Source organism: Rhizopus delemar, genomic scaffold (genome assembly GCF_000149305.1).
Source record: "Rhizopus delemar RA 99-880 supercont3.1 genomic scaffold, whole genome shotgun sequence".
In the NCBI taxonomy this organism is placed as follows: domain Eukaryota; kingdom Fungi; phylum Mucoromycota; class Mucoromycetes; order Mucorales; family Rhizopodaceae; genus Rhizopus; species Rhizopus delemar.
The window spans coordinates 3,033,760-3,051,000 of NW_027137827.1; the positions used below are offsets into that span (position 1 = coordinate 3,033,760).

General features: G+C 36.0%; 6 protein-coding genes across 6 annotated transcripts; 1 reads left to right on the forward strand and 5 right to left on the reverse strand.

The window, feature by feature from the left end:
- Nucleotides 1-1,613: 1,613 nt before the first annotated feature.
- Nucleotides 1,614-2,636, reverse strand: RO3G_01194 (uncharacterized protein; the record flags this gene model as incomplete). Its single annotated transcript, XM_067655785.1, has 1 exon — nucleotides 1,614-2,636. One exon carries the CDS (start codon nucleotides 2,634-2,636, stop codon nucleotides 1,614-1,616), a length of 1,023 nt encoding a protein of 340 aa, XP_067511886.1.
- Nucleotides 2,637-3,384: 748 nt separating this feature from the next.
- RO3G_01195 (uncharacterized protein) lies at nucleotides 3,385-3,716 on the reverse strand (the record flags this gene model as incomplete). The annotated part of the gene is made up of 2 exons (XM_067655786.1): nucleotides 3,385-3,402; nucleotides 3,456-3,716. The coding sequence occupies 2 exons, from the start codon at nucleotides 3,714-3,716 to the stop codon at nucleotides 3,385-3,387; spliced, it is 279 nt and encodes a 92-aa protein (XP_067511887.1).
- Nucleotides 3,717-4,041: 325 nt separating this feature from the next.
- On the reverse strand, nucleotides 4,042-4,952 carry RO3G_01196 (uncharacterized protein; the record flags this gene model as incomplete). The annotated part of the gene is made up of 2 exons (XM_067655787.1): nucleotides 4,042-4,669; nucleotides 4,783-4,952. The coding sequence occupies 2 exons, from the start codon at nucleotides 4,950-4,952 to the stop codon at nucleotides 4,042-4,044; spliced, it is 798 nt and encodes a 265-aa protein (XP_067511888.1).
- Nucleotides 4,953-9,531: 4,579 nt separating this feature from the next.
- On the reverse strand, nucleotides 9,532-9,900 carry RO3G_01197 (uncharacterized protein; the record flags this gene model as incomplete). Its single annotated transcript, XM_067655788.1, has 1 exon — nucleotides 9,532-9,900. The coding sequence occupies one exon, from the start codon at nucleotides 9,898-9,900 to the stop codon at nucleotides 9,532-9,534; it is 369 nt and encodes a 122-aa protein (XP_067511889.1).
- Nucleotides 9,901-11,387: 1,487 nt separating this feature from the next.
- Nucleotides 11,388-12,659, forward strand: RO3G_01198 (uncharacterized protein; the record flags this gene model as incomplete). Its single annotated transcript, XM_067655789.1, has 4 exons — nucleotides 11,388-11,798; nucleotides 11,874-12,068; nucleotides 12,203-12,376; nucleotides 12,435-12,659. 4 exons carry the CDS (start codon nucleotides 11,388-11,390, stop codon nucleotides 12,657-12,659), a joined length of 1,005 nt encoding a protein of 334 aa, XP_067511890.1.
- Nucleotides 12,660-14,023: 1,364 nt separating this feature from the next.
- On the reverse strand, nucleotides 14,024-15,349 carry RO3G_01199 (uncharacterized protein; the record flags this gene model as incomplete). The annotated part of the gene is made up of 2 exons (XM_067655790.1): nucleotides 14,024-14,163; nucleotides 14,248-15,349. The coding sequence occupies 2 exons, from the start codon at nucleotides 15,347-15,349 to the stop codon at nucleotides 14,024-14,026; spliced, it is 1,242 nt and encodes a 413-aa protein (XP_067511891.1).
- Between the last annotated feature and the right edge of the window lie 1,892 nt (nucleotides 15,350-17,241).

Consider the following 17,241-nt stretch of genomic DNA (forward strand, 5'->3'; position numbering starts at 1 on the left):
CAGGGCGGCTTCCGGTTCGAGGCCTTCCACCAAGACGATTACTACGTGCAGGTAAGGCTTCGTTTTGACCATTTCTAGATACCAAAGGACTGCCCTGCTCTGATTGAAGTAAAAAGCTGGATGTTTCTGCCGTGTCATTTAGCTCCTCCCCGCTATCGTTAGCTTGTATAGCTTCTTCTTCTAATAATTCCCTAGCATCGCGGGCACGACGACGTTCTACCCATGCTTCAAAACGGCGAGCATCTCTAGCTGCAATTCGAGCTGACACAGAAGGCGAATTGCCATCAACACCGCGGGTAAACCAGTTTTCAGTTTCAGCAGACTGTTGAGCTGTATTCGAATCCATTGCCACCTCACGAATCATACGTTCAAAGCACTGCTTTACACTACCTGCATTTTCGCTTCGCCAAAGGTACTCCAGGATGCGCTTGTAACAGTTCTCTTTGGTTCGATTACGAGGCTTGATAAATGCTTTTAGAGGAGCCCACATACTTTCAATCATGTTGGTATGAATTTTTCCCGATATGGGCAAACCAGAAAATGAGCCTTGGTTACCTTGGACTTGATCTACCGTGGCAAAGTCTAAGGAATGGTTGACAACCTGATGTCTAGCAAAGAAGAAGTTGCCATCATTGTAGGCGCTTGTGTTGTCAAGTATCTCGCCAGTATGTTCGTCACGCTCTTCCCTAGGGTGCAGACCGGAATATGCTCTCCATCCATCAGATCTAATGGTTGACCCACGCTGGCAGTTATCATAAATGATGGGCAAGAGTGTTGCCGCTGTCCGATTAGGGACGGTGCAAAAGAATTTGCGCCCTGCTTCATACCTACAGTGGGTGGAAAAATGGTTCCAATGTTTTCAATTTGCAACTTTAAAGCTTTATATCTTTTGAACTACAAACGGTAGCGGCTCACAAAAACATGCATTTTGTAGCGCCTTTCAAGCTAATATTAGTGCAAAAAGGTTTTGTTTGTACTGTTACACAATCGGGAAAATCTTAAGACTAAATACAAAAACCGACATTGGAACCATTTTTCCACTATGTGCATTATTTTATTAATATCTTGTATGACCGCCTTTCGCAGCAATTACAGCTCTACAACGATCAGGCATACTATCTATGTATCTCCTACAGTCTTCTGCTGTAAAAGTAGACCATTCTTTTTCAACGCGATTCCATAGTTCATGCACACCTTTTGCCCTAGTATCATAGGCACTTAACTTGAGCTTAAGGTGGTGCCAGATGTGCTATATTGGGTTTAGATCTGGACTTTGTGAAGGCCAGTTGAAGGTTTGATCACACTTGAAGTTATTTTCCTTGAACCATTGCCTAGCTAGCTTAGACGTGTGTTTAGGATCGTTATCCAGCTGAAAATACAGTGGGTGAAAAAACTCTAAAAACGTCAGATATTTTTTCAGTTTTTAGCCTCTGTGAGCATACACAGCGACTTAGATCATGCAAAAACTTTATGACATACTTGTTGTACTGTCTATTACATATCATGAAAGTTTTAAGCTCAGATTATTATTTAACAGTCCGAAAAAGCGATAGAAGTGTTGTGGGTTTATTTTTAGAGTTTTTTCCCTTTACTTTTATTATATTATAGATGACTTAATACCGAGTAGATCCACCTTTGGCATCGATTACTGCCTTAATACATGCAGGCATAGTGTCAATATACCTTCTGCAAACTTCTTTATCAAAGGAGTTCCATTCCTTTTCAACTCTTTCCCACAATTCATGGACACCTTTGGCTTTCTTGTCATATAACGATAGCTTCAACTTCAAATGATGCCAAAGATGCTCAATAGGATTAAGATCAGGACTTTGAGCTGGCCATTCGTCAATGTAGTTCACCCCATTAGCTTTTAACCATTGGACGGTTGACTTGGAACGATGCTTTGGGTCACCATCGTGCTGAAAATACGCAGTAGACCAATCCATATTATAGTACTCCATTATTTCCCGAAGTGTTGTGTCCAATATATGTTGGTAAAGATCCGAGTTCATAGTTCCATCGTATATCTGACAGGAGTATCCGGGTCCCTCATACGTCATGCACCCCCACATCATCAAACTACCGCCCCCATGCTTAACAGTTACGTCAATATAATGAGGTTTAAGAGGGTCCCCTGGTCTTGACCAATAGTACTTACACCCATCAGAGCCCCAAATGTTCACTTTTGTTTCATCAGAGAATACTACGCGTAGCCAGTCATCCGTAGTCCATTTTTGGTGCTTCTTGGCCCATGCTAGCCGTCTCTTCATGTGCTTTGCGGTTAACAAAGGCTTTTTGACCTTAATCGCAGCAACGAAGTTTACCGATTTCAACACATTTATAGCGGTTTTATATGATATGTAATATCCAAGCTCCATGTGTTTGCCATGTACTTCCCTTGCAGTCCTGAGTTGGCCTTGTACAACTTGAAGTTCAATGAACCTCTTCGTCTGAGCGGACACAACCATAGGTCTACCACCAAGTCGACGCTGTCGGTTTGGGAAAAACTTGTTCGCATAGTTATTAACTGTTGCATACGTAACCCTAAAACGGTTCGCAACCTCCATGGAGTCTTTTCCAGCAAGTAGAGCGGACTTTATATCGTTTTTGATGTCAGCAGAGAGAGATTTAGGCATAATTGAGGTGTTTAAGATATTAAAAATTAAATGGAAAAAATTACGAAAAAAAGAGAAAAGCGACTCCCTTTATTCTTTTGGAGCCTTTATGAGTCATAATAAGTCATTAAAAGTCCGAGGAGTCTGTCGGTCGGTCCGTGTATCCGACATTTATGGAAGTGAAAAAACTCTAAAAATAAACCAGTCTTATTCTAGCAGTTGTTTTCGTATGAATAACCACCATCTGAGATTGAAAATTTGTCATACTATTTTTTATTCTTATTGCTACATATATGCAAAATTTCAAGGCGATACACCAATTTGGTAGAACATAACAATCAAAAACGCTGATAACGTCATAAGGTTTTTAGAGTTTTTTCACCCACTGTAGATGTCCTGAGGATGGTAACCGTAGTATTCAAGGCTATCCATAAGAGTTGTACCAAGTATTCCGACATAATCAGAAGCCTTCATTGTGCCTTCACTAATCCAGCATGCATAACCAGGTCCGTCATAGGTAATACAACCCCATACCATAATGCTACCACTCCCTCCTTTAACTGTTAAGTCGAGATGATGGGGTTGAAGTTTATCATCTGGTCGACTCCAATAGTACTTGCAACCATCTGAGCCGTAAACATTAACTTTTGTTTCGTCACTGAATACCATGCGTCTTCAGTCGTCGCTTGGCCAGCTTTTATGCTCTTCCGCCCATGCTAGTCGTCTTGCCTTCTGAACCTTAGTCAATAAAGGCTTTTTTATCTTTATCTTAGCATGGAAGTTCGTGCTTTTCATAATGTTAATGGTGCCTGAGTAACTAATAGTGTGGCCAGTACATACTAGATACTTATGAACAGCCTTTGCAGTCTTGAGGGTACCATTAACAATCTGCTTACGTATATAAGACTTGGTGGTAACGCTTAGAACAGCCTTTCTACCAGGGTTTGCTGTTAATCTACCAGGAGAAAACTTGTTGGCATATCTGCTTAAGGTGGATTTTTTTAAGTTTGGAATACGTTCCATCATCACTGAGTATGGCTTGTTCTGTAAAACCAACGATTTGATGCCTTCTTGCTTGTTTTTAGAAAGAGCACGAACCATACGTGTAGTGATACCCTAGAGCTTCGATATGTGGAGAAAGAAAAGGAAAAAAAATATTTGACCGGGGATAAATTAATTTTATAAGTCACGTAGGCTTTTTCGGCGATAGTCGCAAACGTATGACTCATAACTAGCCAAAAAACTCCAGCGAAAGCTCCACCAATTAACAAATAAACTTATCTACAGTTGTAGTGGAAAAATGGTTCCAATGTTGGTTTTTGTATTTAATCTTAATTTTTTCCCGACTGTGTAACAATACACGCAAAAAAAATTTTCAGTAATATTAGCTTGAAAGGCGCTACAAAATGCATATTTTTGTGAGCCGCTACCGTTTGTAGTTCAAAAGATATAAAGCTTTAAAGTTGCAAATTAAAAACATTGGAACCATTTTTCCACCCACTGTAGGTCTTAGCTCTTGTTCGCCAGTTCGATGATCAGTGTAAGTGTAAAATCGATCTGCTTCATTGACTGGGACCAAGCATTCAACCATACCAAAGACCCAGATGCCTTCTACACGATGACCACGATGGTTTTTTCGCTTGCCAAACTTAGACTCATCTATTTGTATATGGTGACACCTTACGTTAGAGCCTAGCTTATGCTCCTCTTGTCGATTATGGGCATTATAATCACTGAGCATCATTAAACGAAGATCATTTGCCAATGAAGTCACAGCAGGACGGCTCATGCCATGAGAGTTGCAAATATTGGTGATGCTTGAGTCCTTCAAATAGTCATACATCACCGAAAGAGTGTAATTGGTCAAGCATTTACGATTGTAGAACACCGAATTATACGTACAAGCGCGTGATTTTCTGCCAGCATGACCAATAGTAGCACCATTTTCATCAATCTCAAGACCACCAGCACAATAGTACGTCAGTCTTCCACTGTCGACACGATTTCTTAAAGTGCAAATTCTTCGACAGCCATCAATGCCACATACATTAGTTCTATGAAAAGCGTTGTTTACGGATAAAAGATGACTACAAACAAAGGTAAAGAGTTAGTAAGAAAAAAAAATCCTACTATCGCAATGTAATGTTTTTTATTATAATTAACTTACTCCCATGCTCTTTCAGGACTAACAATTATTTGCGCTTCAAGGACACGGTCACCAGCAGGAGGAAGATAAGACCTGTAGCTTGAAACTACTTGACCAGATACTCGACCTCCTCTACGAGGAGTGGCACCGTTGTTTGAATGAACAGAAGCAGATGAGTTGAAACGAGGCATATTAAGTAAATAAAATAAAGACGAAAAAAAAAGGAAGAAAAAAGGTATGTCACTTTATATAGATATTTGACCAGCAATTAAACACGATGTTTCACATATTAAATACTCAAATATGCACATGGTTACAACTCGGAAATTAGCACTCGTGGTTACAACTCGGAAATTAGCACTCGTGGTTACAACTCGGAAATTAGCACTCGTGGTTACAACTCGGAAATTAGCACTCGTGGTTACAACTCGGTAGCTACTACTAGCAGTGTAGATTTCATTGTTTGTATGCATGTCGTTGTTATATTCACATATTAATACACCCGACTATAGCTTTAAGCAAGGCTACTGAAGCTCGTTTTGTGACTATAGGGTGCAGAATCATCAAATGCATCGACAGTTGTGTATAGGTTTTAAATACGGGTAGTATCCGGTCCGCTATCACACCGTAACCACCGTTGACGGTGAGCCAGGTAATTTTTTCGTCTTTGAAGGCCTGTAGCTCGTCAGGTAATACAGTGACACCTTCAAAAATACCACCATTGAAAGCGGAAAAATTATTTGCATCATTTGAGGTAACGGATGACTATGTGTAACAAATAACGGGCACGCAATCGCTCTTTTTTAGTCCGCCAAAGGTAGTTTTTTTCCGTTGTAATGCGATTCACGAGCTGAGTTTACGTGTAACGGCCATAAAAGTTACACCATTCGATCCGGAAAATTCGGGCGCATTGATTGCTATATTTGGATCTCACGTAGTACAAATACCTGGCCCGGAATCCTCTTGCATCGTATCTTTTACATTGTCCGGAGCAGAAGAAGAAGCAGCGGCATTTGAAGGACAATTGGCACTTCAGGCCACGATGGATAAATCATGATATTTACGGTTCAATCGGCGCTATAACTACATTCCAAATATGGAAATATATATTTTTGGTCATTGCGCATCGATTGGTACTATTTTCGTTTTCCAATTCCGACTATTTGTTGTAGATATCTGCGCTTGAAAATAGGCGGTATGCAATTTTTTTGGGCACGCTCTATATCAATGACTTCTTTACAGATTTTAATAAGACTTTGAACATTTGTGTAACTATATGGTCCAACAATAGGTGTTATAGTTTTGCTAAAATATTTGTATTTGATGAAGAGAAATATGTTAAAAACAGCAATAAAAAAATAGAAATGTCGGAGATTTTGGCGGAGATTTTGCACAAATACTTTAATCAGTTAGAGCTTATGGTATGCAAATTTTTACTAAAAACCATCGAATAGAAACAATTTTATGTGACCCTTAAATTTATAGCATGTCTGCACTTTTTTTATGATTGCGGAGCGAATATTTGATTTCACACTCCGAGACTTTGGGAAATGACTTATCCAATAGTACGCTATATTGGGTAGAAGTTTGAATGGAATCTGAAAAATTGAATTTTGGAGCTCATCTGGCACTGTAAGCATCTGATTTCCTCAGCTTGCCCTCATTTACTTTTGTGAAGGATTAGCAATCGCCAACTCCTTTGTATGTTTCTTGAATTCTAACATTACTGATGTATGGCAGTTATATGAAACATCGATATGGCCGCCAAAATTTTTGCGACCGATTTAGGGTTCTTAGCGTATATGCTATAACAAGGATGTCTTGCAAAGTGGCATCATCCACTGTCCGAGCATGCATACCAAATGGAAGCTTATTTCTAAGCATCTTTTGATGAATGTAATATAGATACTAAGTTTTTTAACTAAATAACATCATTGATATTATGTAAGGATCACATTGCTTCCTCGATTCTTAAAATATCGTTATTTCTTCATTATGGTTCAAACATTAGTCGTAAAAAAACTAATTGTAATTGTTAAGATAATAGAAAACAAGAGGTAAAAACAAAAATAAAGAAACAGTTTGTGAACGTTTTGAGTCTGATCTTTATTTCAGTTTAAGTTAAAGTAAAAATTATTCTAATTGAAGGCAGATATTTATATCTTATTGAGTGAATGACTTGATATCTTGCATTGTAAACGTTCTTCTACTCTTTCAGGTGCTTTATCAAGTGTCATCTCTATTTATGATTATGAAAACTTTTCATTTGTTCTTTTGTATGTCTGTTATAGATTATCTTTTATTCTGGGAATTCCTCACTGATTTGAATAACGTTATTTTACGCGTTATTTCAATTATGTGAAAGATTAGCAATATTGCTGACATTGGATTGGATTTGGTTATTTTAGTTGATACTTCTTCTTATCAAAGAACTCTCATGAATACAATACATATTTTAAAAGAACATGTTTAATTGGAATTGATTGTATGATCTTATTTAAATAAACTTGTATTTTATTTTATTTTAATTATGATCTTGTATTAAGACTTATATTTATCAACGCTAACTACAATCAGTTACTGTTCTACAACAGTAATAACCTATATACTGTTATATAATATCGTGATATTATTCTTGAATATCATTTAAAAATATTAATGCTTATCGTTTTTATAATGTTTTGTTGATTACAAATCTATTCTTAGTTAAATTTAAATGTTCTAATAAAATGTGTTATTCTCATTATAATTTGAATTAAAAAAAAACTGTAAATTATTTTTTATTGGATTTGGTACATTTCTTTGCTACTTTTTTTGTTTTTCGATGTGTGTTTATAGTTCATAGTGTTATGTTCTGGTAAAGGTAATAACAAAGATAAACCAAAAGAATACTTTTTGAGACTGAACTTTATTTAAGACAATCTTAATTGTTAAAAAGAAATCATTACAAAGTCTACTACTTATATTCTTCTATCAGTTGGCGGGTAAATGAGTAGTTATGAGCGTAGATCCAATAATTGACACGTTTGATTGAAGAATGATCACTGAATCAATTATGAAAAATTTTAATTCGTTGTTTTTATAGATCTTATTGTTCTTTAACTGATCTGGGAGAATTGTCCCATCTTCAATGAGAGGAAAGATATATTTATATGAAATGCCTCCAGTCAGATCAAAGTTGACTAGGTACCTAATCCATTACTATTCATTTACAGAAATGATGAATAGTAAAGATCATGACTTATTTAGTATTCATGTTTACTTTATAGAATGAATCTAATAGTGATAGTTTTATATAAAAAAGAAGAAGAGTATATTTTATTTAATAAAGATTTAAATTATTATCTTTTATCAATTTTAATATACTTCTTTTAGTTGTGATTATTCAATGTCCGTTATGATCAGACTCTGTTCTACAACACATGGTAGGTGCAGTGAAAAAATCACAACAGTGAGTACTTTTTAGGCAAAGAAAAATTATAATTAAGCAAGAGCACATGATAATAGCGCTTTTGCTTTGCAAATTAAAGTTAGCATATAGTTATGCTGCTATTTAAGGTTGTCTTTCTGTAAGTGAGTTAATTTGAGTTAAGTTTGCTTATAAAGCTTAATTTAAGGTTGTGATTGCCTTGTAAGTTGTTGTTTTATATAGGGTTTAAGCAGATGTTTGATAAGTAGTGACCACCAGATCTTATGTGTAAGATCAATACGATGTTTCTTGATAAAAGTTAAAGTAGAGTAAAAAGTTTAGGTAAACAGGGACTTGTTAAAGTTTGTTATTTACTGCGTAAAAACATATGATTTATTTAAACTGACCAACAATTTCTTCACAAAAAGATGGGATATATACATATGTATGATATTTTTTTTTCTTTTTTGCTTTTCTTATTTTTTTTGACCATTTTTATATTTTCAACATTTTTTATCTTTTTAACATTTTTTATAATCTTTTATCTTTTAATTTTTTCTATTGCTATTTTTTGTTGGTTTGTGTTTTGAGTTGAGTGTTTTAGAGAAGTTTTTCTTGAAATTTTTAAAGTAAGGTACTGTAGTGACCACCAGATCTTTTAATTAAGATCAAATAAAGGTAAAGATAAAAAAAAATAAAGGGATCAGGAACTTTTTATGAGAAGGTTGCCTGTTTATTGAATAAAATATATAAAATAAAAATGTGAGTAGAACTGTACTGTCCTTTTTCTTCATCTAAATAGTTGGGATATTTATATTGTTAATTTTTTTTTCTTTTTGACTTTTTTCATTTTCTTGACTTTTTCACTTTTTTGACCTTTAACATTTTCTTGACTTCTTTGTTACACCATTTTTTTGACTTCTTTATCACAACATCAACCCTCAAAAAGAAGTTCTTGTGACCTACAAAAACATTTCAGCTGTAAAATAAATAAAAGGGAAAACTTAATCCGTTATCGCAAAAGTATAAAATGGTCATTGGGTGGATTGAACTCGTGACATCAAGATTCAAATGAGCCATATTTCCAATTAAGCTATTTTGTAATTTCTGGAAAAAAGTGGTTTATAAACATCCAATGGACTTCCATAAATATTTTGAAGACCGTTAAACATGTTTAAAAATATTATATGGTGCTTACTATTTTTGAAAATTACCGATGTACCAAATGATACAAAACTAACTGGGAACAAAGGTGCTTCACATAAGAAACGCCCCATTATTCTAGACTAAATCGGGAAATATTCGGAACTTCAAAAATTAAACAGCGCCATTCGATTCTGCTTGCCTTATAACCTTAGTTTCTATTTTTGGATTGTTATTCTAGCTCCGCTATAGCTGTAGATATTATGATTTATCCATCGTGGCCTGAAGTGCCAATCACCCGCATTTGAACTTGGGGTGTTTGTAGGGACCCCGGCAGTGTGTACGGCCAGTTCGGCACTCAAGGAAGCAATCTCATTGGCTTGAGACCGGTTTGTTTCGGCAAGACGAGCGTTCTCACCTCGCAAGGTTTCTAGTTCGAGCTTTAGCTCTTCTAAAGCAGAGAGACGAGCAGTGACCGCTTCAAGGGCGTGACTGAGATTCTGGACAGTGACTTCTAAGTCCGGTGAGCTGGGTCCGGCGGCGGCATTCAGGTTTTTAGAACCTCTAGTATTTCTTGTTGTCGACATTTGGATCACTGCAAATGACTGGAGAAAGTAAGCGTTCAGTTTTAGAATAATTGAAGACAAACACGCCAAAGATCATGCAAACACACGATATTTTATGGATGTTTTAAACGCTTTTCGCGGCAGTGCAGTTAACGTTTAGTATTCATTAAGAGAGCAAGTGGAAGTCATTTAGCATTCTTTTACCAGAGCAGTCGACACGTTTTACTCAATACTTGCCAACGTTTGGGCAACGAATCATAATTTTTAAAGCATTTCTTTATTTGTCCTTTTGTTCTTTTATCAACCGCTCATATTGCCTTATATACTTCTTTAACAACCACTCATATTGCTTATATACTTCTTTATTAACCATTCACATTGCAATAAATATTGCTTCATATATACAAAAAAATAGGGATTTGGTTTATAAAAATAGCTTTTTTTTTATTTAAATACAATAATAATAACGATATACAGTATTTCTTTGCTCGTAGCGTTTTAAAAGTTTGCTTGACTTACCTAATGTCATCACGATAGCATCATCTAATCTAAAAATACATCGATTAATTTCGTGGGACTCAAAAAGTTCTCCCAAGAAAAAAAAAAGAAAAAAAAAAAAGAAAAAAAAAAGCCAAGCTCAAGGATGCAAAGACACAAGGATTCAAGGTTTTAAGGACTTGGACACTCAAAGCAAAAGAAGAAAAGACATCAGTACTTAAGAACCAAAGCAAGGACGAGAAAGAAACAGTAAAAGGCCAAAGCAAAGTAGCACGTATCTATAATAATTATTAGCTATCGAGTATACGTAGTAGAAGTAATAGTACCTTTCTTTAGATAGGCCAGAAGAAGACTAGCTAAGCATATACCAACAAGTAAAGAAAAGGGAAGCAGCACGCATCTATAATAATAATTAGCTATTGTATACATGTAGTAAAAGTAATAGTACGTTAATTTAGGTGAACCAGGTAAAAAAAGACACTAGCCAAGCTTATACCAACAAGTAAAAGAAGAAGCAATGATAATCCTGGGAAAGAGATTTTATAAAGACCATTTAAAACATCAAGAAAGCAACCATTACGATTTTACTAAAGTACAAGTATCATTAGAACAGAAATAGAATATATATAATATTAAGAACTTACCTTTTAGAAAGAATGTTTTTTTTTTTAAAAAAAAAAGGAAAAAAAAAGGAAAAAAAAAGTACTTTTTTTTATAGCATCATTTTACCAGTGTTACAATTACCTACTATCGATTAAAAATAAGTTTTCTTTAATATGGTTTAACTATTGAAACACTCAGAGAGGTTATTCATAAACAGTTTAAATTCTTTTTTTTTATTATTATTCAAATGTAATATCTTTAACTATAAAGGCTTTTTCGTTTTCTTTTTTTTTTTTCTTTGCTTTTTTTGTAAAACAAATAAAAGCATCACCTTACTTTGTATTCATTTTTAGTTCATTTTGTACTCTTGTCTTTTTCTTTTTCCCTATATTATCTGTTTTAAAAAAATGTCTCGTCGTGTCGCTACCCCTATCAACGTTCCCAGTAATGCCCCTAAAAGGGCAAGAATATCTTCAAGCATTACTGGATCATCATCCACTGTTGCGCCGTCCCCTTCTCCTGCTCCCACTGCTGTTGCGTCTTTTGACAGCTTTGAGCCTTCTCGCCTTCAAGGCCCAGTTGGCTCTCCTGCTGTCAGCTTGGCAAGTGGCCCAACCCTTGAGGCCATTTTTGCTCAGATGCAGCAGCAAGAGCAAATTCAACGCCGACAGGAGGAGAATCAACGTCGGCAAGAGCTGAAGATTGAGCAGCTAACTCAATTGCTGCAACAACAGCAACAAGAGCAGCAGCAGCCTCCCCAACAGCAGCCTCCACAGCAGCAACCTTCTGAGGTCAAAGAGAATAAGGCCTTGACAAGTGTAATTTAAATTTAAAAAACAAATTAGCATGTGCAAAATAATAACAAAATTTTTTTGTACCTTTTTGAACCATAGGCTTTTATATTGAAGTACTATAGAGAGCATTTGGTTCCTCGTGGTGTCACCTTTGACCTGAAGGAGGTCTTGCGCTACAAGCAAAACGCAAAGGTCAGGGATTTGCTTGTAGCAGCTGCCAAGAAGGAGCCATTTTCTGCTGGCATTACTGTTTCTGACATGCGCAGCATGGTCAGAAACAAATTCAACTACATGGTGAGAGAAAGTAAGGGCTAACGGCTACGTCAGAAGATTCAACGCGTCGTAGTCGTGTGCATGCAGTAAGTAATTAGTATTTAAAGATTGAAATATTTAGTGTTTCAAGTACTTACATTACTTTTTTACATTAGAAGCTCGCCATGAGGCGAAATGCTTACAATGCGGCCCCTGAGGAATTTGAAGCTCGTTTTCCTTTTGGAAAACAAATTCTGATGACCGATTGGACGTCAGAGGAAGAAGATGGTCCTGAGGATGAACATGGTCCTATGTTTGTAGTAAAAAGACCACTCTTTCGAAGCAAAGCAGTAAGTAATATTTTTATAATAGTGTTTATTTTCTAATATACCTTTACTTAATCTACAGGTGGACGAATTCCATGCTGTTCTTCAAAAAGCATGGAGGAATTCCTTGTCGAAAAAAGGCACCATCAATAGAACAAGAAGGGTGGTGGAATACTTCGACAAGGAGTTCCCTACAAACCTTGACCATGAGGATTATCCCTCTTGGGCCTTTTCTTCCCCTGGCCTTGGCTTTTCGGCTGAGGTCTCTGGCTCTTCCTCTTCTGCTGCTGCTAATCCCATGCAGTAAGCGTTTACTTTTCCTTTTTTTTTTTTTTTTTTTGCTGCCTCTTTTGTTGTCTCTGCAAATTGAATAAAATCTTTTTTTAAAAAAAAACAAATAACAATAATAGTCTAATAAATGATTCTTTAGTAAAATATATAATAAAATAAATAATAATAATAGTAATAAAAGAAGGTTTGAGTAATTTAGCATAGTTGTTACATATAAATTCGTCTTGACAGAGCGAGAGTAAGAAGGTGATTATCGATATATGGGCATACAGCAACAGGATTGAAGATTCTATAAATTGGAAGTATGCTGTTGCTTGAAACTGGATCAAATTGGTTCTTCCACACTTGGATGCCAGTACCATCGAAGGTGGGAAAATGTTGAGTCGCATGGCTGTACCAATTGACGAATGCAAAATAATGAGTTGAGTTGTTAAATGAATGACTGAAAAAGTATGATATTTGACCAATACGTAATTGATTGTTCATAAAGGCTTGAATGCATGATGATGATGAATGATTGTCTGACTGTTGGTAGTGTTGTCCAAGCAAGTTAATTTTTTTGAATGATTTTATAGTTGTACTGATTGTATTCATAATAGGTATTTCATAGGTATCCATATAAAAAGTTTGTAAGGCTTCATAGTGTTCAGGGCATAAAAGTTCTTGTTTATTGTTAATTTTTGAAGGAAAGGCTTGTGGTGGCAGAGGCTCACTACCAGTAATCGTCAGGTTAAATAGACTTGGCCCGTCTATGAACTGAGAGTAATCAAATGGCGTTAAACCACTCTCGTCATTCGTAACCTCGCCTATTTCCTTTATGAAGTTGATCAGTAGGAGCATGCCTTGATCGTTGTTGTTAATGAATGTAGGTAATGAATGTATTATATCTTGCGTATGAATGGTTTGAGTAAGCATAGTGACATAGGTGGTTTCGAAGCCTGTCTTGTAATTGATATTTATCTTTTTGACATCACCATTCAATCGTTCAAAACCATAAAGCCAAAAGGCATAGGAGGGACCAAAGTCCAAAAAGCATTCTTTCAAATGCATGTGCATATGCATATTAGGTGTTATACATGTTTTTCCATAGAGTTGAACACAGGTCTTGCCGAATTCTTTAAATAAGGAGTGTGCTGTCTGAATTTCATCTGCTGTGATTAAAGGACCAGTCACCAACCTTACTGCTTCTACATATCTGATCCAATTGATGAAATGTTCACCGATTAATCTTTGTTTTAAGAGAAAAGGCGAAAGCACAACACACCACGTTCTCCACTCATCAGCCTTCATATTGCTAAACGTACTTTCAATCTTGCCTTTTTCGTTTTTTTTTTTATAACAAAAAAATTAGTGTTCAGATTCATAATAGTACAAATTCTTTTATACTTGTATACCTTTAGAGATTTTACAGTACTGTGAAGGGATAGCAATTGAAGCTGATTCATCAGCCATGGCTTTGAAATCAGCTGTTGTAAGAAGCCCGTGATCTACCCAAACTTCAACCATTCTTTTTGGCGTACCTAGAAATAAATTGTGCATGGGATCAACGGTTGTCAATCTCACGACATCAAAATACTCTAGTCGGTGAAGTTCACTCCATTTACTTCCTGTGTTCGTCTGCAGGGTTCGTTGTTGCGTGATGTGAGTGGCATTTAGCCAAGCATATGCTTCTTGGCGCTGCTGGGTATTGTTTCGCAGAATCCAATGCTCATCGTCAAAGTCTGAAAAATCTGGCTTCGTTGAATTTGCACCAGTGCTGATTCGCGAAAACACAGTCGAACATTTGTTGCAGGCTTTGTGCGCGGATTGACCCATGAACCCAGCTACTTTGCGAGCTGCTGGTATATCACAGTTAACGGACATCAAAGCAACACGTACCATTTCACCGTTTCTGTTCTGGTACGTTGGCATCATCATACCTCCGTACAAGGTATTCAGCTCTGCAATCATTGGTCGCAAAAAGTTTTGGAGCTGGTCATCCGTGGGCTCGCCAGGCCCAGGAATCATACCAACCAGGATGATGTTGGAAACCTTCATCCTAGAACTCCTTGGAAGGTTGTTAATCGTGAGATATACACCACCACAAGAGTAGTGCATACCATCACTAGGTTGAAACCAATCAACGTTCAATGACACCATTAATGATCGTCTTTTACTCACAAATGGCTCCCCAGCTGAGTCGACCATCTCATTCCAGACTCGACCATCATAGATGTCATACAACACACCTTCCTCCACATATCGACCTCTCCACTGTTCAATCTCTGTTTCAAAGTTCGGACGGACAAAGAACTTCTTCAACGTTTCCACAATTGAGTTGTACGGGAACTCAAGGACGGGCTTCAGGCTGCTGCCAACAAAAAGTGAATTACCACATGGGCGCTCTTGTCTGTGTGGGTTGTTTGCAAACCTAACAAAAGGGCATTGTCGAGTATGCAAACTCCCTGTGTCGTACACACTTCTGCAAAGAGAACAGACAAGGAAACGGGAGACACCACTACTGGCAGAGGAATAATTGACCATGGTACGAGCAGTGGAGATCTTTGTAGGAATCTCCATGCCATGGCCAAGAGCACGAACGAAAAAGGAAAGAAAGGCCAACAAGTCTTCACCGGCTTCAACTGAAAGGTGCTTTGCTTGGAAAAGCACAAGGTAAAGGACCAGGAGATACGCCAGTTGTTGGTCGTTGGTCATTTCTTCGTCCATGTCGACATCCATGTCAGCATCAATGTCGAATTCTAAATTTGTTTAATAAAAAAAAGGGGTGGATTTATAAATATACCTTCAAACGTGCTTCTTTCGGTAGACGTGGTGGGTTGCTCGAAGGTGTTTTCAAATCTTCTTTGTCTCAAAACTATTTTAATTGCACTTTAGTCTTGCTGCATTTCTTTAAAAAAATTGTACCTTCTCCAACTTTGTCTATGCGCTTATGAGTGTTAGCGGTTTTCTTTGCAATCCACTTGAATCCTTCAGGACAGTTGCTGCATTTGGTGCATTGGCATTTAACTTTGTTGTTGGTGGCGTTCATTTCAAAAAAAATAATATTCAGGATTTAGTAGAGGAATAAGATAGAAAAAAATGCGTGATCAAAAAAACTAAAGCAAATATACTAAATTTGGAAGTTGGTTCCTAAACAGTAACAATTTTACGTGTTCAAAAGAACTGGTTTTTTTTTTCCCTTGTTTTGTTTCAGAGAGCATATTTAACATTGCGGATACAAAAGATAAAAAAGAAAGCTCAACAACGGTTCAAATGTAAGTTTATAAAAAAAAAATAATAACAACCAAGTCTAATGTTGGTTTTTTTTTTTTTTTTTTTTTTTTTACATTAGGAATTCTTAATGGTACACATTCGGATGACGAACATGAAACTCATGGGCAAAGTTGTTCTTTCCAACTTAAAGAAACTATAAGAATATCAATCTTATATTACTGCTTGTTGCTAAAAAGTTCTTTTTGGTAAAGAAAGTTGTCATTGCTAACATCTCTAATGGCTAATGGCTAATGGCAAATTACACCCATGTACAAACATAAAGTAAGTAATGAACTAGTATAAGCTTAAAAACATATATTCTTTTATTATATCTGTCATAAAAAATAATAAAGCAATCTATTTATTTGATAAACAAAAGAGTTTTGTATGTATTTGTTAATTATAACTGCCTTGTAACAAAATGTTAACAGAGCTTCTTTATTTTTTTTTTTATTCTTTTGTTATAATGTAATAGCATTTGCATAAATATAAAGTATATTTGTTGTTAGAGTACTGTTTTCATTTGAACAATGAACTTTTTATTGCTATACTTTTTTCTTTTCTTTTTTTTTTAACTTAGTCTTTTTTTTACCAGATTTTTTTTTTCCCAAACACGACTATTTTGTTACGTTCTGTAACACGTTTGTAATGACCTAAGCTAAAAATCATAGACTACCTTCCTAATATGTATTCTTTCGAACAAAATAATCGCAAAATGCTTTTGATTTCCGCATTTTGCCCTCAAAAATAAAAAAAACGAAGATATCGGTCTTTCAACGATAGAGGGAACAGGATTTCCAAAAAAAGACCATTTGAAAAAAAAAGACACTTTTTTAAAACATGAATAACTTTATGAATACTTACGCTACAAAAAAAACAAAAGTATTGTTCAATTTCTTTATTTTTTTCGCACCTAAATCTTTTTTTAAAATTCGAAAATGACCAATACAGCGAAAGTTAATTTTTTTCATTTAATCAAAGACGTCAAAAACGTTGATTATTAGATGCAACAACTGATTGTGGATGTTGAAAATCACCAATTATTTGCAGTGGATGCAAAATTTGAACGACGATTAAGCAAGAAGTATGGAAGATATAGCAATAAGAGTTGGCTTCTTGGTTTAGACGAAGATTTTTATTAATATATATGAAGAGTATATTGACAAGCGATAAATATCATTACAGTCATACTCAAGAAACAAAAAGAAGAGACAAGAAACAAAAAACACTCGCAGAGCACACAAGAGCGAAAAAAAGGAGAGAGAGATAGCCATTGGTAGCGCTAACTACTGAGCAACTCGTCAACACCTTGGTCCCCTCCGCATCGTGCACTAAAATGGTTTGGC